The 25,056-nt window shown below is 37.0% G+C and overlaps 1 protein-coding gene across 15 annotated transcripts in view; it reads left to right on the top strand.

Moving 5' to 3' along the window:
• KIDINS220 (kinase D interacting substrate 220) overlaps positions 1–24,817 on the top strand; it is a 99,410-nt gene extending 74,593 nt beyond the window's left edge. For 4 of the 15 annotated variants that reach the window (XM_032653739.1, XM_032653737.1, XM_032653738.1 and 1 more), the window contains exons 25-29: positions 1,209–1,322; positions 12,297–12,425; positions 14,373–14,471; positions 16,012–16,242; positions 18,696–21,755. In XM_032653739.1, the coding sequence (XP_032509630.1) occupies positions 1,209–1,322; positions 12,297–12,425; positions 14,373–14,471; positions 16,012–16,242; positions 18,696–19,958 (1,836 nt within the window). In that variant the 3' untranslated portion in view covers positions 19,959–21,755. Of the gene's footprint in view, positions 1–1,208; positions 1,323–2,073; positions 2,131–8,099; positions 8,133–12,296; positions 12,426–14,372; positions 14,472–16,011; positions 16,243–18,695; positions 21,756–23,484; positions 23,543–24,449 lie in introns of those variants that run through there. The other 11 variants (XM_032653733.1, XM_032653735.1, XM_032653734.1 and 8 more) reach the window with 7 other exon arrangements.
• The last annotated feature ends 239 nt before the right edge of the window (positions 24,818–25,056 follow it).

Here is a 25,056-nt window from a genome sequence, read left to right as displayed (position 1 = left end):
AATTCTAAAATTTAAATTTTCCAGTTTTTGAGAAATGCCAGCCATGTAAGTTATTAGGTATACCATTTATAGAGGTCCTGTGAATGTTATTCCATTCTTTTACTCAAATAAGGAGAAAAAGGTGGAGCAATAGCATTTTCTAATGTATTTCATCCTTGTAAACTTTTATCTGAGTGGTAGGCAGTGTGAAATGCAGGTTTTTATTTGCCAGTCTTAAAATCTGCTATAATTTTTCGTAAAATGGTTCAATTGATAATTAGATGACTGTTGAAGTTTTGAGACCAAGAATTTCTTTTTAATATTAAATTACCATACCATCTAGGTGGAGACCTTGTGTTCACTAATTTCACATGAATAGCAATGCTGTGATGCTTTAATATCGTTTTATTATTTTTAAAACATTTAAAAATTTCTCACGTTTTTAGATCTAGTTATTTTTTGCTTTAGTTATTTGAGGTTTTTAGTCTGAAAGTTAAAGGCAGAACAGTTTTCTTAAAATGGCAGGAGTGAAAAAGGTAAGGGAAGATGTTACATCAGTGTAATGAAAGTTAATATGTTTTAATCTTTATTTTTAGCCCATATAATCTGATAGCTCCTGTTTATATGAAGCTGGATACAAATAAATGGTGTATTTATAGATCTCCTCTAAACAATGAATTCCCCATTTAAAAAATATGCTTGCTTATTTAGGAGACAGAGTAAACTCCAGGATATAGAATATAAAGTAAACTCTAGGAACCTAGAGTAACAGTATTCCTGGAGTCCATGTATAGGAGGTTCTCATATAATTCAGACTTTCTTTGGTCTTACTTAAGGCTAGTCTTTTTATGGTAAAGAATAGTATTCTGTTGAGATTCTATTTTGTTTTTGTTTTTTTTATGAGAGTGTGAGTTAATATTTGTAAATCACTTAGAACCTGACACATGGTAAACCCATAAAAATGTTAAATGTAAAGAGAAACTCTGGTGTCAAGTTGTAAGGTACAAAACTTTAGTTGCTTTTTAAAAAGCTTTATTAAATCAACAATATAAAAATTTAAATAATATGTCTTAAGTTTGATATCTTAGAGAATATGAGTGAGGCATTTTTTCTTTTGTTTTGTCACTTGTATTAAGAACTTGGAGTTGTATTTTATTGGTTAGTTTCATTTGCTACATCTCATTTCACTTTGATTTCGGTAATTGTTTTGTTACGTGTTTTCTCCATAGCCATTCTTTGCCCCTTACCTTTACACGCCAAGGTACTACCCTGGCGGCTCCCAACATCTCATCTCACGTCCATCAGTAAAAACGAATTTGCCCAGAGATCAGAGCAATGGCCTAGTAAGTATAAAAAAGCATAACTAAAGTATTACTCTAATACGAAACATAGTCAGCATTAGAAGTTTGCTTATTTCCTTTCTGTAGTAAAAGCGCAACTTATTTTATAAGTAGTTTTAAGAAACATAAGCTGTTACTAACACAAAATGTATTTTGTTTTCATTTCTGGTAAATATCAATGAAAGGAAAATGACTTGCAGCATCAGGAGGTAAATGATGAGTTGTTTACAACCAGAGTTTCTGGCCAATAATGTTTGTTATCAAACTTTTAAAACTAAACCTTTACATCTGCTAATTTCTGATTTCTTTTTAAAGGACATACATATATGGTAGTTGTGTCTATCTATGTATATATATGCTAGCCCTATGGTATAAAAATTAGAGGACGTATTGAAAGAACATTTTGATTGAATAGCAGAAATTAAATAGAATCAGGGAAGTATTCCAATGTACTATTAACTCTAATCCAAAACAAAATACATTTGTGCCTAAAATTTTAGGTGTTCCTGATGATAAACGTGTGTTAACAATTAAAAAAAAAAGAAATTCCCTGTTAATGTATTTTTTAAATTAGGAGGCAAAAGCTATAGAACTTAAACTGTTATTTAAGTCTTAAAATATTATCATTGAAGGAAAAAAATCTAATCAGGTCCAGGTTTCAGTGTTATATATTATTTCAACATCATGTTCATTCATCATCCTTGTTTGGCTCACTCCTTCACCTTTTACCCACACTCTTGTTTTGTGTTGTTAGGAGGTTATCAAGGAGGATGCTGCTGAGGGGCTTTCTTCACCCACAGACTCCTCGAGGGTAACGGAGTAGTCTTGTGGTGTGGATGCGAGCATCTCCCGCTTCTGCAGCGGTAACGACTGTCTTAACCATGATGACAGCAGTTCACTAACTGTGCATCTGCAGTGTGATGGGCAGCTGGTGTCGAGTAGCTGAATACTAACAATTATAGTTCACGGGTTAATGAAAAAGCTGACGTTTAACTTTACCCTTCATTTCCTCCTGCTTTTCCCCTTTTTCAATGACATGGGATGGGTGGTTTTTTTTTTTTTTGTCGTCCAATAAGGAAGGGGCTTTTCCAGCAGCCATCAGGAGCATTCATTTGGTGGTATTAGTTCCTTAATGTTGGGCTTTATTTCCACATTTGCCTGTTTTTCGGAAGCCTGCAGTTGGTACCACACATGTAGAATAGGTTTGAAAATATCTCCAATCAACCTTGAGACTGCAAAAAGACATTATGAGCTAGATGGTGTAGACCAGGAATGGATCCTTAGTGGCTCGTGCTTAATCTAGGTGCCCATGCTTAGTGTAAATTCAGCACTACCACAGCGCTACTTTTCTTTATCTGTATACAGTTGATCCTTAAACAATGCAGGGGTTAGGAGCACCAAGCCTCCTACCAGCCTAAAATTCTAGCAGTCTAAAATAGAGACTGTAACTTATAGTCAGCCCTCTTGCGGAAGTAGTTCCTCCTTATCTGTGGTTCTGCATCTCTGGATTCAACCAACGCAACCGTGTAGTACTGTTGTATTTACCGTTGAAAAAAATCTGCGTATAAGTGGACCCGCACAGTTCAAACCTGTGTTGTTCAAGGGTCAACTGTATTAAAATAAAATTTCCAGATAAACAGAGCTAGTACAGCATGTAAGGGGAATTATTTAAAAATTTTTTTCCCCCAACACTTTAGAATGGGTGTCTAAAAAACCAACTTTTTTTTTTTGCGGTATGCGGGCCTCTCCCTGCTGTGGCCTCTCCCTTTGCGGAGCACAGGCTCCGGACGCACAGGCTCAGCAGCCATGGCTCACGGGCCCAGCCGCTCCGCGGCATGTGGGATCTTCCTGGACCGGGGCACAAACCCGCATCCCCTGCATCGGCAGGTGGACTCTCAACCACTGCGCCACCAGGAAAGCCCTAAAAAACCAACTTTTGTAGGAAGTCTTTTGGTATATTTATTATTAAAGGCTTTGTACTTAATAAGAAATACATTTAATGTGATGAGCCATAAAATCTTCATTCATTCAATCAATGTGGAATTTAAGAACCCAGTTTGTATCTTAAGTTCTGTTATTTATTTGCAGAATATTATGCCCATGTAAACATGATCTATTTAATCTAAAGAAATGTAGCATAGCAGTTAGAATTACTTTGGTGAAATACTGCATCCTGAATTTATGCATAATTTTTAACTTAAAACATGCATTTGAATAGGCAGTAGTTTTTTTTAACTTTAATTTTCTTTGAGTTAATATTAGTGAGATAGGAAGAGAACCATTTTGGTGTTTTCTTTGAGGAGCTGATGATTCTTTTTAAGTCATTAACATTTTAGCTGAAGTGTTTGGGAGACTTCAATTATCCACGAATGATGGACACAATAAACCATAGTAATTCTATTTGGGTGTTGGGGGAATATTTAATCCATGGATCATTGCCACTATATGCAAGAATGACTTTTAGTTTAGTCAGAGAGCCTTTAATACATAGTTTCATGCATGCAATGCAATTCTCTGAGCTAAAATTCCTCTGCAAACTTTTGATGAAAGTTGGATCCTGTGAAGAATTTGATGGTCTTAATGACAGAGACATGCTGAAGTAGTAGCTGTTCCCATGCTTAAGGAGAAACACTTGCGAGTAAAAGGTGTCAGTAATTTCAGGGACCAGTGAAGGAGCATTAGGCAAATTTTAAAATGAGTTTTTGGGGAAGGGGAAATAATGCAATTCTTAAGAAGTGTTTGCAAGCGCAATAACGAAGAGTAAAAATGCTCTGAATATATTAGTGCCTTTGTTTAGTAAAATAACCATACTATTTGCTGTTCTTTTAATATTAAAAGGTAGTTTTGTAATCTGTTTAGTGAATAATAGTTGCTTCCCAAGCCTTCTTTGCTTTTAAGAAATTAACAATGACAATAGCATGTAAAATTTATTTAGAAGTAGACTAGTTCAAGTAGACACTTAGTTCAAAGCTGTGTTAAAAACAGTGGTGGAAATGTGGAGAAGTATCTATACATGAGAACATTGTATGGGATTTTTATAGCTGAACCAACGAAGAAGTAGTTAATATAATACAAAAATTTTTTTAGCCCTTCATGGCTCCTGTAGTTTTCCAGTACCGTAGTAGAAAACGATATGATTTCTGAGATACGAAGACTGCAGGTGAGTTCATCTCTGCTCATTCATCTGTCTCCTGTATGCAACACTTGATGACAAAAGCTGCTTATAGATAAGTCAGGAGCTATGTGAACATTTTTGGACAAACTGTCTTGTCATTATGGACACAAAATAATGAGTAAAAAAAAAAAACACCAGAAAACCAGATCATAGAGAGTTAACCAGCTCTCTGTGGTATTTTCAATATAGGTGGTCCCATCTTTTTTTACCTCAAGGAATTTCTCTTAAACCTTCATAAAGCAGAGCCTTATGAAAATAGTTGCGTTTTCTCACATTAAGTTACGTTGTAATGATTGTGACTTGTGAAGAGCAGCCAAGGACTTAACAGATAAATTACAGAGATGTCCGAGGGTCCCACTAAGGCAAAGACATAAGATACAAGCCTCTGTGCTGGCTTTTTTCCACTGTGATTTTATAATAGAGAAAATATATGCCAAATCTTGTAAAACTGAAAAAATATATATTAGCATTGGGCCCAGGATATGATCCCCAGGATATTAGAGCTAGAAAGGACTAGTGTTTTTCAAACTTTCAAAGCAGAAAAGCCTTTTTTAGAACTGAAATCTTAATGAGAATTCTAGTTTACAAAACCAGTGAAAAAAGAACTCTGGCCCCCCACCTTGGACTTGCCTTCCCTCTGGGGGATCCTCAGAGAACGCTAGGACCCATGGTCTAGTCCAGTACCACAGTGAAGACTTCCCTGCAGCTCACGGGAGGGGAGCGCCAGGTGCAGAGCTGGAATCCCTGTGGCTGTTTCCATGGACCGTTCCTCACCACCATGCTGCCCTCTTTGCTCCTGTTAATACTAAGCATGACTTGGTCAGGTACTTGGTCATTCAACTTAAATAGGCCCTGATGATTAGCTCTTTGCCTTGGAGAAATTACTTAACCTCTCTGATACTCAACTTCCTCATCTGGAAAAAGCAGACCTACCTCACAGGTCTGCTTTAGGGATTACTCAGCCTTTGCATACTTTAAGTACTTAATAATCATTATTATTACTACTGTCCCAAAGACCAAATTCCATGGAGCTTTAAAAAGACTCAGAAACTAAAACCGTTTTGTGTTAAATAACCTCTTCTCAGTGGTGGGAGTAGTGTATAAACACTCCAGTCAGTTTAGATTAACTCAGCCTTTTATCTGTTGATGCTTCTCTGGCCTAAAAGGTGGTTTGATTTCCTAGAATCAGTTTGTTTTCCTAGAATTTAGAAGGATTTCCAGCTTATTTGAATGCTCCAAATATTTTACAGTTTTGAAAGCTTCCCAGGAGAATTTTACTTGGTGCCTTTACCTTCTTTCAGTCCAGGTCCCACTAGGAAGTAGTGGCATTCAGATCATTCTGTGACCATGAAGGGAAGGACCCACCAAGGAGGGCCTGTCTCGAGCCAGGTCTCCTCAGTGGCATTTTGTTGTGGTCTTTCAAAGAGTTCTTCTTATGAGTGTTGTGTTCAGTCTGTTTTTATTTAGGGTATGTTGCTCTTGGTGGTAACTGTGTTTCCTTGAAAAGCATTTTTTCGAAGGAAGGAGTGATAGAGCATTTCTTTATCCTTTTATCCTTCCTTGAATTATTTAGCATTGAGTTCTTCAGATGCCTGTTTGATCATCCACTGGTTCACTGTTACAGTGGGATGTGGCAGTGAACAAAACTGATGGAAATCCTGCCTTCTTGGAGCGGATGGGCTTGAGGCTGCCAAGCGGGAACGATCTGTGTTGCTACCAAGTCATTCTTTCTCCACCTCCTATGCCGCAGGGGTTACTAGATACCTTTAGGTAGCTTCATTTAGATCAGGTACCTCACTGAAAAGGCATGAAAATAATTAGCGCAACGTTTAATTGAGGAGAACTTCAGAGTTGCAGAGGCAGTGTTAATAACAGTGTCCTGCCTTACAGTGTGCTGTTACTTTTCCTTTTAGAGATTGATGAAATTTACTGAATTAATAAAAGTCTTAAAAATGAAGGTCTTGGTTTTCATTGAACCGGATCCAATTGGTGGAGTGACCAAGTTAAAAGGGAAAAAAAGATGGGACTCAACTGTAGATCATTTTTATTTCCACCACTGGTTTAGAACTCATAACCTGTTAAACAAATACATGTCCAAATCAAGCTGTCTCTCATCGCGCAGGAGCAGACTGGGATGAGAAAGCTAAAGCTGCCGTGGGTAAGGCAGGGCGCGTTTCAGGTTCATTTAGATGCAGGCCTAGGGCGGGTGCTCTTTGCCAGTGGTCAGCACCTTTTCTCAGGAGGTTCACTCACACTTTCTAAAGCATTTTAGGAGTGCACTTTTTTATTGATCTGTTTCAATTTGGAAAAGTTTTAACATATGTTTTCTCTAGTAATGTAGTGAAAAATTATATTCACTTCCAGCTTCAAAGTCTTTGTGCCAGACTTCAGCTCAAGAAAGCTTTTTTTCCTAAACAATAAACTGCAACTAAATTGATTGAGATATTATCGAAGAAGTAGGATACTGCAGTAAGGATATCATTGAAATCCTAGAGTACAGTTAAAAGTTAAAAAATAACAAAATCGTGTCCTGAACTTGTGTTTTTTTAAAGATTGCCCTTTACATGTGGTGTTAAACCTCATCTGTCAACTTTGACCTAATTTTTACTGGGTTGGCCAAAATGTTCGTTCGGGTTTTTCCATAAGGTGTTATGAACTTTTTGGCCAACCCAAAATTTCTCATGTAGTTCAAGTCTCCACAGATATACATAGTAACTTTCTAAAAAACCTACTTATAATAACGTTGATATGTAAACTAGAAAACAAGGTTCCCATAAGGTACTCCAGATAATGACATAGTAAAAGAAAAACATTGTAAATTAACTTTGACTCAATATTGTCAGTTATCTATAGATTATTTTAACTATTTTAAGAATGTTTACCACCAACCTAATTTGTACAGAAGAATAATTAGTAGCAGTGTGTCTGCTTTGAATTAGAGTTTCAAAGAACTACATCAGTAAAATAGTTACGTTACTCACAGTATGCAAATATTTTTCACTGTTATATTTATGATTTCTTGAGCTGAAAGGCTCTTAGGGCCTTTCTTTTCAAATGGTATTTTAGTGCATCTATTACATGCCACATGCCCAGTGAAACAAAACCCAAATTTGAAAAGTATATCTCTGAATGTTAACTATAGTGTGGCTAGATAATATTTTATTTTATGAAGTGAGCATGTGAATTCCAAGTATTTAAACGTTGTTATTAAATTGGCCTGCGATTAATAGTGGCCGTTTTTTATCAGAATATTTAAAAGTTAATTTTAAACTTGTACATAGTAGGAATATTGACTTTTTGTAGCAAATTTTATTTACCTGGTTTTCTTGTTGAATGTATGGCCCATGATTTATTCTTTTAAGAGAAAGAATATAAAATTTGAGAGTACAATTTTAAAATCACCAAGCACATGTTAATGACATGAAACTACTGTGTGCGTGTGTATGCGAGTGTTCCTTGCTTTGTGCTGCTGTAGAGGTGGTGTGTTCGAAGTCATGGGAAAGTAAGAGGAGTGATAAAAGTGCTGCCTGTTTTTATTACATATGTGTATTTGATGTTTTCCTTTAAGCTCGTGTCCTTCATTCTGTTTTATTCCTTCCTTAAAGCCGTGTGACTCTGGGTTTAACAAACAGAGACAGGTACAGAAACTTTCAGTGAAATCTTACTCACTTTCCTTGTTTTAGACTATTAGAAGCAATCATTGGCAGCTTCATGCTGGGCTGTTTATAAATCTGTGCTCATTTCGGTGCCTTGGGTTTATTTTAATAGCTGCTTTCAGCCTTTGCATGGCTCTCATTTCTGGCTAATCAGTTCTAAGCTTGTTTAATAAATTTACCAAAGATGATAATGTTTCAGAGTGTAGCTTTAATCTACTTATAATATAAAATCATATAGTTATATCAAAGTAATTTAAATCTGTCTTGTTGTTAGCTTTACTTTGACCCGGAGGAATTCTGATTTGTATGTATTTTGAAGTTCATATTTAACAGTTTAAACAAACTAACATCTTCTGCATTCAATCTTCTGTATTAGAAAAAAAATTTTTTAATAAATTGTGATGTATACTGAAGTGATCTTTTCTTGACTTGTAACAAGTAAATTTCAAGTAAGAATGCATGATAAACTTTAAAGTATTACCATTCTTTGTATTGCCAAAGTGATGTAATTAGTTTCCTATTAAGAATTTACATATTGAGTTATCGAATATGCTTTTTCCTTATCACTTTTATACTCCTTCTCCTTTTTATGAGAGTTCCATCTAAAGGTCATTATTTTGGCTACTAAGATGCATTTGGCTTCAAAATAATTTTATTATATATGATTATTTTAGAGGAGACCTGCCAAGTAATCACTATTTCTCTTTTATTCAAAGAAGCATATTGTAATGTATTTTAATTTATTGATAATTTACCCCTTTTCTTGAGAAAATCCAACTCACAAATAATGAATAGTCAGACTATAGCTTTGATGGAATTACAGGGATATCCATTGTGTCTTTTCTTATAGCTTCTCAAAGCCATTCAGAGATAATATATATTTTCTATATAATTCCCAATGAGGGACAAAATATGTTTTCAAGTGATAAAATGTAAACGTTTTGAAGGATCATGAAAGTAAAATAATGTGGAGTTTTTTGTTTTAAAGGAAAAGAGTAGTATCTTTATTAATGTGTCTCCATTGCTGAATTCTCAGATTCCTTTAAGATACTCTTTAACATTTTACATTCCCCCCCGCCATGCAGACAGAGTTAATCTGTTCCATGTCTGTTATACTTACCTTTTTTAGCACAATCAGAAATAGAGTTTTTTTTGTGATTAAAATTTTTTTCTTTTACTTTAAAATAATTTTAGACTTCAAAGGTACAAAAATAACATTCCCTTAATGTTAGCATCTTTCCTAACTGTAGTATATTTCTCAAGAGCAGAAGTGAACATTTGTACAATATTCTTAATACAGACTTTATTTGAATCTGACCAGTTTTTCCACTAATGTCATTTTTCTGGTCCAGGATTCAATCCAGTTGTATTTTGTTATTTCTCCTTAGAGTTCCCTAATCTGTGACAATTCCTCAGTACTTTCCTTGGCTCTTATGACCTTAAAACTTCTGAAGAGAACTGATCATAGATATTTTGTAGACCGTCCTTCTATTTGGGTTTGTTTGCTGTTTCCTAATGATTAGAAGATTATATATCTTTGGCAAGAGACCCACAGAAGTGATGCCGTGTCCTTCTCAGTGCATCATATTTGAGCATCTGTGAGGGCCTAAATCTTCCCACTGGTCATGCTAATAACCGCAGTCATGTGGTTAAGGTGGCATCTGCCAGATTTCAACACTGTGAAGTTTTATTTTTCCCTTTGTAGTGAGTAAATATTTAGGGGGAGATACTCTAATAAAACTCTCAAATATCCTGTTTCTCCTTATACTTTTGCCCATTAACTTTAATGTCCACCAGTGCATCTTGTGTACAGCCACTCTTGTGGTGTTTTCCTGATGGTAATTTTCTGTTCCTTTCTTCTGCATTAATTAATTGGAATTCTATAAGTAAAAGCTGTCTCTTCTTCCTCATTTATTTACTTATTCAACTTTTTATTTATATCAGTATGGATTCATGGATATTTTATTCTATGAATTATAATCCAGATGATCATTGTTTTATTTTGGTGATCAAACTGTTTGCTTGTGATTTTTCTAATCAAGAAAATGTAAACAAGTGTAAATGTACCCAGAAAGAAGAGCTAGGTTGAGGAATAAAAACATTTGAAAGACAGTATTAAAGATCATTTAAAAGGTAAATATTGTTCAGCAATAAAAAAGAATGAAGTACTGATCCATGCTATAACATGGATGAGCCTTGAAAACATACTAAGTGAAAGAAGCTAGCTATAAAAGGTCACATATTGTGTGGTTCCATTTATATGAAATGTCCAAAATAGGCAAATCCACAGAGACAGTAGATTACTGGCTGCTAGGGGATTGGGACTAGGTGTTGGAAGGGATAAAGAATGACTGCTGATGGCACAGGATTCCTTTTTAGGGATACGAAAATGTCCTAACATTGATTGTGGTGATGGTTTCACAGCTATGTGAATATACTAAAAGTCATTGAATTGTACACTTTTAATGGGAGAATTGTATGTGAATTATATCTCAAATAAACCTGTTTAAAAGAAAAACAAAACAAATATGGTTATTAAAAATTCATAGAAAGCAGTTTAAGTTTCCATAGTAGATTCTGGATAATGAACACTTTGAATATTGGCTATACTCATCCAGGCAGAAAATAGAACTTTGTATATAAATATGAAAACTAAATTCTGGAAATACTAGTGTTTTGCTGTTAGTATTTTTGAAGTAATTGAACCTCAGACCGTATAATATATGACATATTTTAAATTTATATTTAATTGAAAAAAAACTATAAGTAAATGTGTTTTGTGCAGTATATTCCAAGGCATTAATTTACAAATTGTTATGGGACTGTCTTACACTTGTAAACTTGCTAAAACTCCCTCTCATAAAATTACTGCCTCACTGTCCAACATGGTCTCATCTTCTAGCTGTATTTATATGTAATATAGGCATATTTTGTTTATATACTGTGTGTATATTTATTTATCAGTTCATAATAGAGTATTATGTTACGCTTTCATGTTACAAATCATGTTTAACAAGTAGCTAACAGGCAGTTTGGGCTGTCATAGTCTACCTTGGTAATGATAAAAGAGGCAGTAGAAAATATAAATTTCCACATACTTGAGGATAGGATAAATTGTATTTACTTTAAGACTAGATTGACTGGTAAACAAGACTGGTCATTTGGAGCGTTTTCCTCTATACTAGTTGGTTTGTCTTCTCTTTATTTTGGTTATAGTTTCTGTAAACTCTTTAAAAATAGACAGTTGCAACAAAGAAAATAGGAAGTTACAAGACCTGATAAGTTAGGGTTCCCATCCAAATCTACCACTAACTAGCTATTTATTCTGTGACTTTGAAGCCAGAACTTACCTCTCTGTAAGCCAGTGTCCACATCTGTAATTGAGGAGCTTCATATACAGTTGGCCACAGGCAAATACTTCTTTAGTATGTCACCATATTCAGAAAATGTTTTTCTTCTAAGTAAATACTAGATTTATTATTTTGACTTTTCTTTTAAATGAGACCAAATTTTAATGGATCATATTTACTTCCACATGTGTTAAGAAGTAATACTGTTGTTTCATATTTACATGATTATTGTATAGATTCTTAAGGGGAAGTTTTAGATCCCTTGGGTATAAAATATGGTCACGATCTGAAAACTTCAGATAGTTAATAGTCGTAGACTGTTAAGGTAGTCTGTAAAGACATTCAAAAAATATAGGCACTTTTAAAATTATTTCATAGATTTACTTTTTGTATTTTGTAATATAGGCATCAGTAATTCCCCCCATTCCTTTTCTTTTTTTAACCCCCTGTCCTTCTGTTATTAAGGGCTACACCCTTCTCTCTTGAGGTTTGAAGTTAGGCTCTCTTGCAGTTGGCCTCGGCTTGGCTCGTGGAATGTTCTGTCTTCTTAGAAGAGTGGTTTTGATCAGGCTGTATCTGCTATAATAAAAGATACTTCTTAAGGTATAACAGTAGCTAAATCTGTTCCCTAATGGCATTTCCCCATACTGCACACTTTCACTGTCTTTACTTTGGTTTGAAAATGTATGTTAATCAGAGTACTCACAGTGTAACTTCACAAGTTTCTCTGTCACATGACTGCGTATATCTGACATTAAATGCTATTCATACATGTATTTTTCCACGACTTATCTAGGGATCAGGCCCAGCCTCAGGAACAATATCACTGAATTCAATGAATGTGGATGCGGTTTGTGAGAAACTGAAACAAATAGAAGGGCTGGACCAGAGCATGCTGCCTCAGTATTGTGCGACCATCAAGAAGGTGACCAGCATGTTTCCCCGCTGACTCGAGACAGGGCTGAGGGTGCCAGTGGCGGGCTCTGTGCATGGCGAGCACTTTGTATTTAGCTTCTCAAAGACGAGTTCTCTGTTGAAATGGGAAAGCTCTAGGTGGAAACAGGTTTCTTACTATTTGTACCCTAAAATTGCCTCTTTATCCCTTAGTTTAGAAATGGATAAAAGAAAATAAAGTGTTGTATTACAACATTCCTGTAAAATGATCTAATATAAGGGGGAGTTCCCTGGCGGTCCAGTGGTTAGGCCGTGGTGCTTTCACTGCCTGGGTTCCATCCCTGGTCAGGGAACTAATGTCCCACAAGCCACGCGGTATGGCCAAAAAAAAAAAAATCTAGTATAAGTCAAAAATGCTTTGATGAGAAGTACAAAGTTCTAAAGGATTTCACATTAAGATTAACAATAACTTATATTTCCAATATGCAACATAGAACATTTGAAGGCCTTTTCTTTTATGTTACATTTTCTTTAATTATAATATTTATTTGTGGCTTAATAATTATCCAAGTAAACCATACTTACTTCATTTTCCTCAGATTCTCACTTTCATGTCTTAGAGGACTTCTGATCATGTCCCGTTTGAAAATACCTCAGAGGTTTGGGTTTGCAAGGCTAATGCATTTGAGGAAGTTTATTTCTTCCGAGATCTTTTCTTGCAATTCCGGTAACTACCACGAGCCTGGGATTTTGTGGAGGCTTCCAATCTACAAGGCTAATAACCCAGTCCCCGTTTTAATAGATACTTCCACTAAGTTATACTTTTTCTATCAGAGATACAGTGAAGGAGAACATGAACAACAAGCCTGTAATATTTACATACTTTAAAGACTGGCATCTAAAAAGGTTTTAAAAGAATTATGAGCGCATATACCATTTCACTAATCTTAAACTATGTTTGGTCACAAAGGTTCAGATAACGTTAGTTTTCTCATAGATCTATTTAGTGTTCATCCCCATTTGCGAAAGTGTCAAGCACTGCCTTTCCAAGGTACAAACCTGACTCTCCTCACGGCAGCTTGGTGAGCGTCAGGGGAGAGGGAGGTCTCCACGTGAGCCCTTTGTGGGGATTTTGTTTCCCTCAGGACAGCAGTTCTCTGCCCACTCAGCTCTTTACTCTCAGGCCTTGGCTGTTTGAAGCCCATGGTAGCAACTGGTTTCTTAAGTGCTGCTAAGCTCCTTGCATTTCTATAGCAGGATCTCTGCCGTAGGCTTGCTCTGTACATTCTTTTCTTCAGAATTAACTTGGAAACTGAGCATTCTTTTGGTTTTAAACCCAGGTATTCCGTAATTTTACCACAGTTAATAAAGTCAGGTTTTGTATTTTGTAAAATAAGTAAGCTGCCTGTTATTAATAAAGAAAATTCTATCATTTCTTACTTGGAAGGGACTAGAATTACAGAGACCCAATAGTGACAAGATCATTTTCTGTGAATTTAATATAGACTGGGAAATTTGTTGGTGGACATTCTTGGTGGCTGAAGTTATCTCGTAAAGTTGATAAACAAGTTTGTCAGCGCTTCACTTCATTTAGAAGTTCATCAGTGACCAACATGCTGACAGATGTCTTTGTCCCCTCCCAGCAGCTTGCCTTCGTGTTCATGTTCTATGATTAGAGGGAAAAAGCTAACAGTTTTGTTATTGCTTATGGCAGAATAGGTAGTTTTGGAAATATATAGTTGGAGGGTGAGCTCTTGGGTTGGTCCCTGAAGAATGATTTATTTTACTTGAGCGCCTAAGACACTTGGAAGAGTATGGAGTGGCTTATGTTATTCAGATTCTACTTGTTTATTATTACATGGGGTGATAACCTTCTTTAGGTCAGTATTTTCTAGTCTCTAATATACATGTACTTTTTAATCACTAGAAGTTCAGAGTCTCTCACATTTTGTTTATCTTTGTATTTGTTTTTATTCAGGCAAACATAAATGGCCGTGTGTTAGCTCAGTGTAACATTGATGAACTGAAGAAGGAAATGAATATGAATTTTGGAGACTGGCATCTTTTTAGGAGCACAGTAAGATATTTTTAATATTTGTAGAATTATTTACAACATTTTATAAAACAAGTGCCAGTAAACTGATATTTTCCTATATTTTTTAAAAAAATGTAAAAATTACATTTTACACTTATGTGTACAACTCTTGTATATCCTGTTATGTAGAATATACACAGCAGCACTTAGCAACATTTGCCTTTTGGGCATTTCACTTGGAAATCTGGGAGAGAGGCCACCTGCCAATTCTCCGTGCTTTCATTGACCAGGACACTCTCCTTGACCTCACTCAGTCAGGCTTCCCGAAGCCTCTAGGCCTCGACCTTGGTGTCTGTCCTCGTTGCGCCTGCATTGCCCCGTTGTAGGAAGCATCCTGTTAAGTCAGTTGAGAAAGAACCTCAGCCTCGGTGTCTGATCACCCTCGCTATCGCTATCCGATTACATTCCTCATCCCGCACCCCTCCTCTGCTCCCCGTGAGGTCCTAGACCCCAGGCCTGCTTCCAGAAGGTATCCTGTCAGGTCAGTTCAACCAGAATCCCACCCCCCCTTACCCCTGATGCTTCCTCTTAGCAGCTTTCCATCCACTCACCCCCGCCTCGTTCCTGGGCTGTAAATGCCCACGTGTCCGCGCTGCTTTTGGAATCGAGCCCAGTTCTATCCTGAGGTCCGTTTTTCCCCATTGCGATAGTTCCTGGTTAAAATCTGTTTTTACTGCTTTAGCTGCTGTCCAGCTGTGGTTCTCTTTGACACACTCCAGTTGCATTTTGTTTTGTTCTTAAGTTAAATTTTAAATTAAAGTAGTAACACAGTGGTCAGATTAGAGTATAGTATATATGTGATGGTTGTTGTCATTACAGTTATCCGTCAGTATCTGTGGGTGGGTGGCTCCAGGACTCCGGTGGATACCAAAATCTTCAGCTGCTTAAGTCCCGTATATAAAATGGCGTAGTAATATTTGCATACTACACACATCCTCCTGTATACTTTAAATCACCTCTGGATTACTTATGATGCCTCATACAATGTAAATGCTGTGTAAATAGTTGCCAGTGTGTGGCAAATTCGTGTTGATTTTTGGAACTTTCTGGAATTGTTTTCCGAGTATTTTCAATCTGTGATTGGTTGAATCTGCAGGTGCAAAACCACTAGATTCTGAGGGCCGACTGTACTTCTTTTAGTACAGATGATCCTTGAACAACTCGGAGATTAATCCACTGACAACAGAGTCAGCCCTCCGTATCCAAGTTTCCTCCGCATCTGCGGATTCAACCTACCCTGGACCATGTAGAAAATACTGCCGTCTTCACTAGTGAAAAATATCTGCGTGTAAGCAGACCTGCACAGTTCAAACCTGTGTTGTTCAAGGGTCAGTTGTATTATTAATATAGAAAGATAAGCAGATAAGAACAAACGTATTTGAAATTCACTTACAGAAAGTATGCTTTCTCATTTCCATTAGAGTAACTTTATGTTTAATTTTTAAGATAATTTCTAAAGCTTCTAAAATGTGATGTGTCAGTGCGGATACTGATGACTTTTTTTTTCTCTCTCTCTCTTAAGGTACTAGAAATGAGAAATGCAGAAAACCAGGTGGTCCCTGAGGACCCACGTTTACTGAGTGAAAACAGCAGCTCAGTTCCTCGCGGTGAATCTGTGCACCGCTCGTCACACGAGTTGCCTCACACCGAGCTCTCCAGTCAGACTCCCTACACACTGAACTTCAGCTTTGAAGAGCTGAACACACTCGGCCTGGATGAAGGGGCTCCACGTCACAGTAACCTAAGTTGGCAGGTATTTATTAAATGCCATTTTTCATATTACTGAAGAAGAGGGTGGTGGTTAATTCTCCGAGATTATGTCGGTGCATTTATATAGTCATTCAGAAAATCTTTAATGAGTCCCTGACTGAAGAGGATGGAGGGAGGAGTCCCTGCTCTCCAGGAGCTGTGTTCTTCTGGAGAGGACAGTCAGTAGAACAAAAAGAAAATAACATGATTTCAGAAATTGATAAGAATTGAGAACATAGTAAAATAGAGTCATGGCATCGAGGGTGAACAGGAACTGGCCTACTTAGGTGGTTAGCTGAGTTCATCTTTCACTTGCTGTTTCCTTGTTAAATTCAGTAATCATTGGCTAAAACACATCTTTATTGGATAACCTGCCATGTTATCCCTTTGAGCACCGTAACCTGGTTTTTCAGTACGTATGTTGCACACTGTTCGTGGATATTCGTTTTCTTTTTATTATCTGGTGTTAGATACGGCTGAGTTCTTTCTTTGAATGTTCTTAGAAGAGGGAGGAGAGGCGAGGATCAGGAATAAAAACAAAAGTGAGAGAAAGTGAGAAGGAGTAAGGGCTGGACGAGAAGAAAAATAAACTAGGAAAAGACCTAGAGCAGGGTACAGAGCAGAGAGAAGACAGGCAAGGGAGGAAAAGTAGTAAGTAGCCACCAAGAACTCTCTACCGAAAGGGAGCCGTATTTAGAGAAAGGAGTACCTGTTAGGTCTACCATTTTTAAGGGTGTTGTGTTTGATTTGGTAGTAAAAATATTTTTTGGTTTTTACTATCTTTTTCTACGTACTATCAATCTTATTTCTTTAAGTTGAGAAGCCATTTTATTGGGTGTTAACTAAGATAAAAATTTCCTTATTTTATGATAAGTCCGCACTTGACCCTTTTTTCTCCCTGTTTCAACAACAGTAATTCCTTTCTTTTCCCTGGAATTCCTTTTAACATTTCTTAAGAAATCCTTATCCTCTGCTTTTCCATACTTGGTATTTACCACCGTGACCTGGAAAGTCTCACAGCCTTCCTATCAGTGCAGCAGTTCTCAAACTTTTTTTAAATCTCAGAATCCTTTTACACTCTTAAAAATTATTGAAGACCCCCAAAGAGCCTTCGTTTATGGAAGTTTTATCTGTCAGTATTTACTATATTAGAAATAAAAACTGAGAAACTTAAACCAATTATATGTTAACATAAGTAACAGTTTTATGAAAAATGACTATTTTCCAAAACAAAACATATTTACTGAAAATGATACTGTGTTACAAATCTCTTTAATGCCTGCCTTTGTAGAAGACAGCTAGCTTCCTATATCTGCTTCTGCGTTGAATCTCCTGGGAGGTCACACGTGAACCAACCTCTGGAGACTCCACTGTACACTATTGTGAGAATGAGAGTGGAAAGGCAAAGGTCATCTTCATATTCCTAAGAAAATAGTTTAGACCTCGTGGATCCCCTGAGAAGGGGTCCACATACTGCATTTGAGAGTGAGGGCGGCACTGTCCCGAACTGGGTCTCAGGGAACCTTCTCAGGGAGCTGGGTCATTTTCTCCCGGTGGCAGGAAGACTCTGCCTTATTTCTGCTTCGTTTCAACCTTTGCTCTTGCCCTTTCTTAAACTTCCTTGATTCTTTTTCTTCCATTTCCTTCCTCTTTTTCCTAATCTTTACTTTTTATTCCTCATGTTATTAACCTTTTCTGGGGTCTGAAGCAATTCTCGTCCTAAAACTTCACATTGGAAATCAGACTTTTAAAAATATTTTATTTCTGTTTACTTGGACCTGAGTGTTGACCTCAAGGCTTCCATTTTTGTTCATTTGGATCCTGTATTTATCTTCTAATCTTTTCCATTGCACTTTATACTTTTCCTTTTAAAATCTGTTCTTTTCTCTTTTTTTTTGCATTTGAGTACATTTTTTTTTCACTGAATTGGAATTTGACAGAAACTTCATGTCGTGCAAGTTGAGAAAGGTTCTGTTTAACATACATTTAAAGACTTGAGTATTTTGTTTTTGAGATAGATCTTAACTCTCATCTTCTTTCTCTTTTCTAAGGGGAACTTTTATATTTTATCCATGAAGGTGACTTTTGCCGTAAATAAATTTAAAAGTTTGAAATGATAAAAACAAGTCCTAAGGTTATTTGTTAATATAACCTTAAATTATACTTTTAAATATTAACAATAAACTAATTTTTTTTAAATTTGTATAAAGCTTTCTAATAACAGTAAAATTATTCATAAGTTCACAGCTGTTGTTAAACTGTGTTGTGCAGAATTCTTCTAAAAGAATTTGGTATTTTAAGGACTTTAAAAATTCTTATTGTCCATATATATATATATTTATATATTTATGTATTTATATATATATATATATATAAAATTTCCTAAGCTGATGTTTATTGTGGCTTTTTTGGGTTTATTTGAATTCTTAAATTATTATTATTTTTTTGTCTTCACAGTCACAAACTCGCAGAACCCCAAGTCTATCGAGTCTCACTTCCCAGGATTCCAGTATTGAGATTTCAAAGCTTACTGATAAGGTGCAGGCTGAGTATAGAGATGCCTATAGAGAATATATTGCCCAGATGTCGCAGTTAGAAGGGGGCACGGGTTCCACAACAATGAGTGGCAGGTCTTCTCCACACAGCACATACTATATGGGTCAGAGTTCATCCGGGGGCTCCATTCACTCTAATCTAGAACCAGAGAAAGGGAGGGATAGTGAACCAAAGCCAGATGACGGAAGGAAGTCATTTTTAATGAAGAGGGGAGATGTTATAGATTATTCCTCATCAGGAGTTTCCACTAACGATGCCTCACCCCTGGATCCTATCACTGAAGAGGACGAAAAATCTGATCAGTCAGGCAGCAAGCTTCTCCCAAGCAAGAAGTCCTCAGAAAGGTCAAGTCTCTTCCAGACAGATCTGAAGCTGAAGGGAGGTGGGCTGCGCTATCAGAAACTTCCAAGTGATGAAGATGAGTCTGGGACAGAAGAATCAGACAATACTCCACTGCTCAAAGACGACAGAGACAAAAAAGCTGAAGGGAAAGTAGAGAGAGTGTTGAAGTCTCCAGAACACAGTGCGGAGCCTATTAGAACCTTCATTAAGGCAAAAGAGTATTTATCAGACGCCCTCCTTGACAAAAAGGACTCATCTGATTCGGGAGTGAGATCCAATGAGAGCTCTCCCAATCACTCCCTTCACAATGAAGCAGCTGATGACTCCCAGCTCGAAAAGGCAAATCTCATAGAGCTCGAAGATGACAGCCACAGTGGAAAACGGGGAATACCACATAGCTTGAGTGGCCTGCAAGACCCACTTGTAGCTCGGATGTCCATTTGTTCAGAAGACAAGAAAAGCCCTTCTGAATGCAGCTTGATAGCCAGCAGCCCTGAAGAAAACTGGCCAGCGTGCCACAAAGCCTACAATCTGAATCGCACACCCAGCACTGTGACTCTGAACAACAACAGTGCTCCGGCCAATAGAGCCAACCAGAATGCTGATGAAATGGAGGGGCTTAGGGAGACGCCCCAAGTCATCTTGAGGTCTGGTTCCAGTTCCCACTCAACTGCCATTCAGAATGAAAATCTAAAAAGCATGACGCATAAGAGAAGCCAGCGTTCAAGTTATATGAGGCTCTCGAAAGATTCTTCAGAGCTGCACGCAGTAGCCTCTTCTGATAGTACAGGCTTTGGAGAAGAAAGAGAAAGCATTCTTTAAGAAAAACAAGCAACTTTAAGAAAAACAAGCAAAAGCAGAATAGTGTTACTGTAATCCCTGTGACAAGACTGACCTGAGTTTCATGGTGAATCCATCCACGCACACCACCTGTACATTTCACTCACAATTAACGGATGAGAAGGTCTTTGGTAAAAGAGACATACACTGTACAGCAGAGGGAAGTATAAGATAGCCTGGTCCATCTGTCAGCCCCCGTTGTCTTTGTACTTAGCAGCTTAAAAACCCAATATTGTTATTGCACCTTTCGTTGGCATATAACTGCAAGACAAGATCTGAGTATAAAGATAGGTCAGAAATAGTTTATTAAATATAAAGGGCTTAATTCGCCAACAGAAATTCAAAGCTAGAGACCCCTCTCGTAGAACATTCATTCATTAAATATTTGAGGGAAGACATGATGTTAAATGAACCAGAAGCACATTTTGCTCTTAAGGGGTGAAACATAAGAACTTACAGCTTATGGAATAGCCTAGAGACTAAAGGTTAATGCTCTGTAAGTTGCAATCCGGTGTTCTGTATAATAGACAAATTGCTTATCAAAGAGTTTTTAAATTTTAAGTAGAAAATATAAAGAGGGCTTTAAAAATTGGTAAGAATGTGAGTCCACAGTGCCCAAAGTAGAGCCCCAGTAACTGGGTCATTGTGAGCTGCTAGGAGAGTGGCCCACGGAGAGGGGCCGATCACCTTCCTATGACCTGGATGCTCTTCTCTCCAGATCCCAGACCTGGCTTCAAGCACCATCCACCTGCCCGAGAACCCGCCCTGGTCTACTCTGTAGCTCCTTTAAATCGTGTGCTCAGCTTTCCTTAGTTAGCCGAGCGATGAGAGGAATAAAATGAATTCTTTCTCTGGGAGAATCAGGGAGACATGGATAATAGTAGGCACTAAAAATCTTCATGGAATGGGAGACTGAGGACATAACTATAGCAGAAGGGTCAGTGACAGTTGACAAGTGACAAGGAAATGTTTAGTTAGGGAAACCGAAATCACTGCCTTCTATACCAGGGCAAGGTTTATCTGCTTCACCAGTTCCTAAATCAGCATGTTAATTCTGGGGGAGGTTCCTAAGAAATACTTGTAGACAAAAGTTTAAAAACATGTAACAAAGCAAGAGTAAAAAGAAGATAAATCTGGGTGTGACTTTTCGTTTACTGTTAGCAGAGTTAAGAGAATGATCACATTTAAATATTGTGTGGACTAGAAATTTACCCTGGCATCATGCATTGACATTTTTTGGGGTCATTTTAACATAGCTTACTCATGTAGAACAATTTTGGTAGCATATCTTCAGTCACAGATAAGGTTGTAGGTGGTGAGATCATAGAGGAGCAGTTACCTAAGTTTAGTGTTTACATTTTTGATGTTTTTCACTTACTGGATTTTTAATATGCTGAATAGTTTATCTACTTGACCAGTCGTTGCATTAAAAAGTTGCTCTTTTGGGTTTCATTGCCTTGATGTTTGAGTGTAATCTAACATTTTCATAAAGTGTTTATTTTGCATGACCTTAACAAATGTTTTAACCAATTAAAAAAGAAGGCAGGATGTTGTTGACATTGTACGTTGAAATGTTAACATTATAGTACTTACGGTGTTTATTAGTCTGCAGTACTGTGTAATTAGTAATTATTTCAGGGGCGATACTTTGTTCCTTTTCAGGTGAGTAGATGCAGCTTAATATCACTGTAGTGTATTCTTTATTCTGTTTGTAAAGTTAATACCAGAGTATTAAGTGTACAGATAGATTTAGAAAACAATAAAAAAAGTTGCATGCTATTCTGAGTCATGAATTTTTATTCACTGTAGTGGCGATGAGTCACAATTCAATTAAAAATAAAAAAGTAATTTGTGTGTTTGTTTTGTCAGAGGTCTGAAGTTCATCAAAGACGTTCAGGTGCATGTAGCGGTCGTGCAGCTGCAGGAGTGTTCTGAGCTGCTCTCTCTAGTCTTTCCGAGACAGCGTGGCTCAGTGCCTGAATGGTGCCTTTGTGAAGCATTAGGGCCCACGGCACAGCTCTGTACCGTGCATTTCTGTAGCTACAAGAAGTAGGCTTTCCAGATCCTGGGAGGGTATCAATTTAATTGTTGTATGAACATTCTGGAAAAGTTTGCTTTTTCATAGTGTTTTAGAAATTGACAAGCCAGATGGGTTATTGAGTCACACCATCATCCCTTTGAATCTGTGTGTCTATGTGCGTGTGTATCTATGTATCTATTTATAATCCATAGCTCAGCCTAACTCTCACATATGCAAAACTCTGCTTTAAGCTGGGTGACAAATGACGGAAAAGAGAATTGGTGCTCTAAATTTGCTAGTCCCTTAGCTTCTGCCTCAGAGTCTTGCCATGTTTTATAAACCGTTTTGCCTTTACTTTAAGCCGCCGATAGTTCTGTTCATGTACCATAACGTAAGCCAGATCCATTCACCGTGGACGTATGGAGTGGTACCTACGAGGACAGCCTTTCAGTAGGAGAGACTAGAAGACAAGCTGTTGCTCTCTCTCAACTGATATAACTTTCAGGATGCTGAGCATTTAAGGATCAGCTGTCAAATTTAGAGAAATGTAAAATTCATAATAACCAACATTTTCAATATTAACAGGAAAACTTGTTTTTGTCTTTTATTTTTATTTATTTGAGTTTTCTGTAGCAATCAGAATAATTTTAATTGCCTAGCCAAATAATTTTAGAAACTTACTTGCTAAAATTCTTCGTCTTAAATTGTGGACTCTTTGGATCACTTGCATGTTATAGTTCTGAGTGAAATATACTTGTAATCAGGATTTTTTTTCTTACAAATACTAACCATTAGAAAATATTTTCGAATGAAATTACATCCTTTATCCTTCTGGCTAAAATACTAAATTTAAAAGGTTTTAAAGCTATATAGATTTTGGCTGTACCAGGAATTCTCAGCCTATTTAGAGGTATCAGCCTATTTAGAGCTTAAAAATCCCTGAATTCCTGGTTAACCCTTGAGTAAATCAGCGTAACTACCAGGAAAAGAGAACCAGAGGGCACTGTGCTCTCTACGAATGAGTGACATTGAGGGAAGAAGCAGGTAAATGGGAAGGAGCAATGAAATCAACTTCTTTGACAAACACTTGACACTGAACATCTAGGCTCCTTCGCCTCCTGCCCTTCTAGAACCGTGCTGACACTTGGTAGAAGGGAAGAAACAGCCGAACAGCCGGGGAGCCTTTTTTGTTTTGGGTAGGGGTGGGGCTGGACCAGCCTGGGTGGGCTGTCTGGAACGACTGCCTTTTTAATTTCCAGGTTGTGGTGCCCCTTACCCTTCCCTACCTCAGAATTCTGAGCATAGACTATAATTATGCAGATGAATTGAAAAATAGAAAGAAATTGATCTGTAACTGAGAGCCTGCACTTGGATGGTCTTTTAATGTAATGGCTCGTCACTTGAGAAAGGTTGAGAATCCTTGGTTGAGACTGATTAACTAGAAAGAGAATTTAAAACCTTACATATTTTAAACCCTTTCATGCCTAGGAAGAAAATGCTGCCCTTGAGATAGATAGATCTTCAGAGGGATCCAGTTTAAGCTAAGGTATGTAAAAACTTAGTTTTCAAAGTAATTAGTTTTAAGCTGCCGTTGAAACAGTTCTCACCAGTTAGAGAATTTACATTCTCACCACTTTAAGAAATAGAGTTAAGTAAGAAATATCTAAAACAGTTGCTAGAAATCAACCACTGTCACCTACATGGTCAAAGCTTTTTAAGTAAAATCACTGGTAAAGCACCACCTTGGTTAACACCAAGTCTGCTGTGCCCAGGTCTGTGGGTGAGAGGTTTCCTAAAGGGGCTTCCCAGCACTTGGAGCAGAAGACTCTTTGGATAGGCCTGGCTGGCTGTGTGGTGAGCTCTTTCCTGAGTTTCCAGTTACAGTGAGGCATTAAGAAAACAAAGAATTTGTAAGAATAAAAGGACCAGTTCAGAAGGAAGAGCAATTCTTTCCAGACTGTTAGTAGGATGATTCCTTAAAAGTCAATAAAAATGCCAGTGATTTGACCTAACTGGAGTGAGGACCAACCAAAATTGGCCAGAAGTGTGAATTACAGCAATACTGTACAAGAAAGGCAGTGGGACTGTTTTAAAGTCCACAGAATATTCTGACAATGCCTATACAGGATAACCAACAGTCATCTGTTTACGAAGAGTACGCTTAGGTCCTTAATCTCCTGGGCTGAATGTGATTGGTGGAGGGTTATTTACACCAGTGATATATATTACGAGCCCTTAGTTTTTGCCGGGATTTAACAAAGCACAAAACGATCTATCAAACAATTATTAGAACTTGAATAAATGAAATTTTACTTTAAAAAAGAGTATAGAACTACATGCTTCACATTATTCAAATTAAGGAGTTGTTTGAAATAATTAAGATTGTCTTGATTAGCCACTATCTTCTAATTTTAACATATATTTCATACTTATTTACCTCATTTCCTTTCAAGGCGAGAAGGGCTTTAGATCTTAGTACCCTGCCCATAGACCATTCCTCCTCACAATTCGGTTACCTTCTCCCAGTTGCTGGCTTCCTCACCAGACACAAGGGGGTAATGAAGATTCTATCTGCCACTCAGTAAGCCTGCTATCCAGTCGACTGAAGAAGAGAGACTTGTTCACCTCGGCCAGTTTTCTTTGTTCCAAGTAGTTGTAAAATTTGAATTCATTTTAATGAAGTGTTCCTTTTGTAAAATTTTAGATAGAAGCCCAAATGTATAGCAAAACGCATGTAAATAAACTCTACATAACCTGACATTTCATATCTTATAGCATCTTCTTGGTCAAATGTCTAATAAAAATTTAGATTGTTATTTTCAAATTACCGTAGTTCCTGACACTTGCACTTTTTAGCTGTGTTTCTGAGAATTTGTAGACTGTATATTGTTATACTTAATGCGAATTTAACTCTCTTTATTTTTAAAGAATTTATTTGCTTTTTGAGTTCTTTGTGTTTTTTTCCCTCTATCTTTTACCTGGGTTCTTTTCTCTCTTTTTGTGTCCTAAGTTTTGTATCGGTTGTCATGTATTCATCCATTTCACCATAAAACATTCTTC

Source organism: Phocoena sinus, chromosome 13 (assembly GCF_008692025.1).
Source record: "Phocoena sinus isolate mPhoSin1 chromosome 13, mPhoSin1.pri, whole genome shotgun sequence".
NCBI classification, from domain to species: domain Eukaryota; kingdom Metazoa; phylum Chordata; class Mammalia; order Artiodactyla; family Phocoenidae; genus Phocoena; species Phocoena sinus.
Note: the sequence above shows the minus strand (reverse complement) of the source record. Positions and strands in the feature narration are given on the sequence as shown.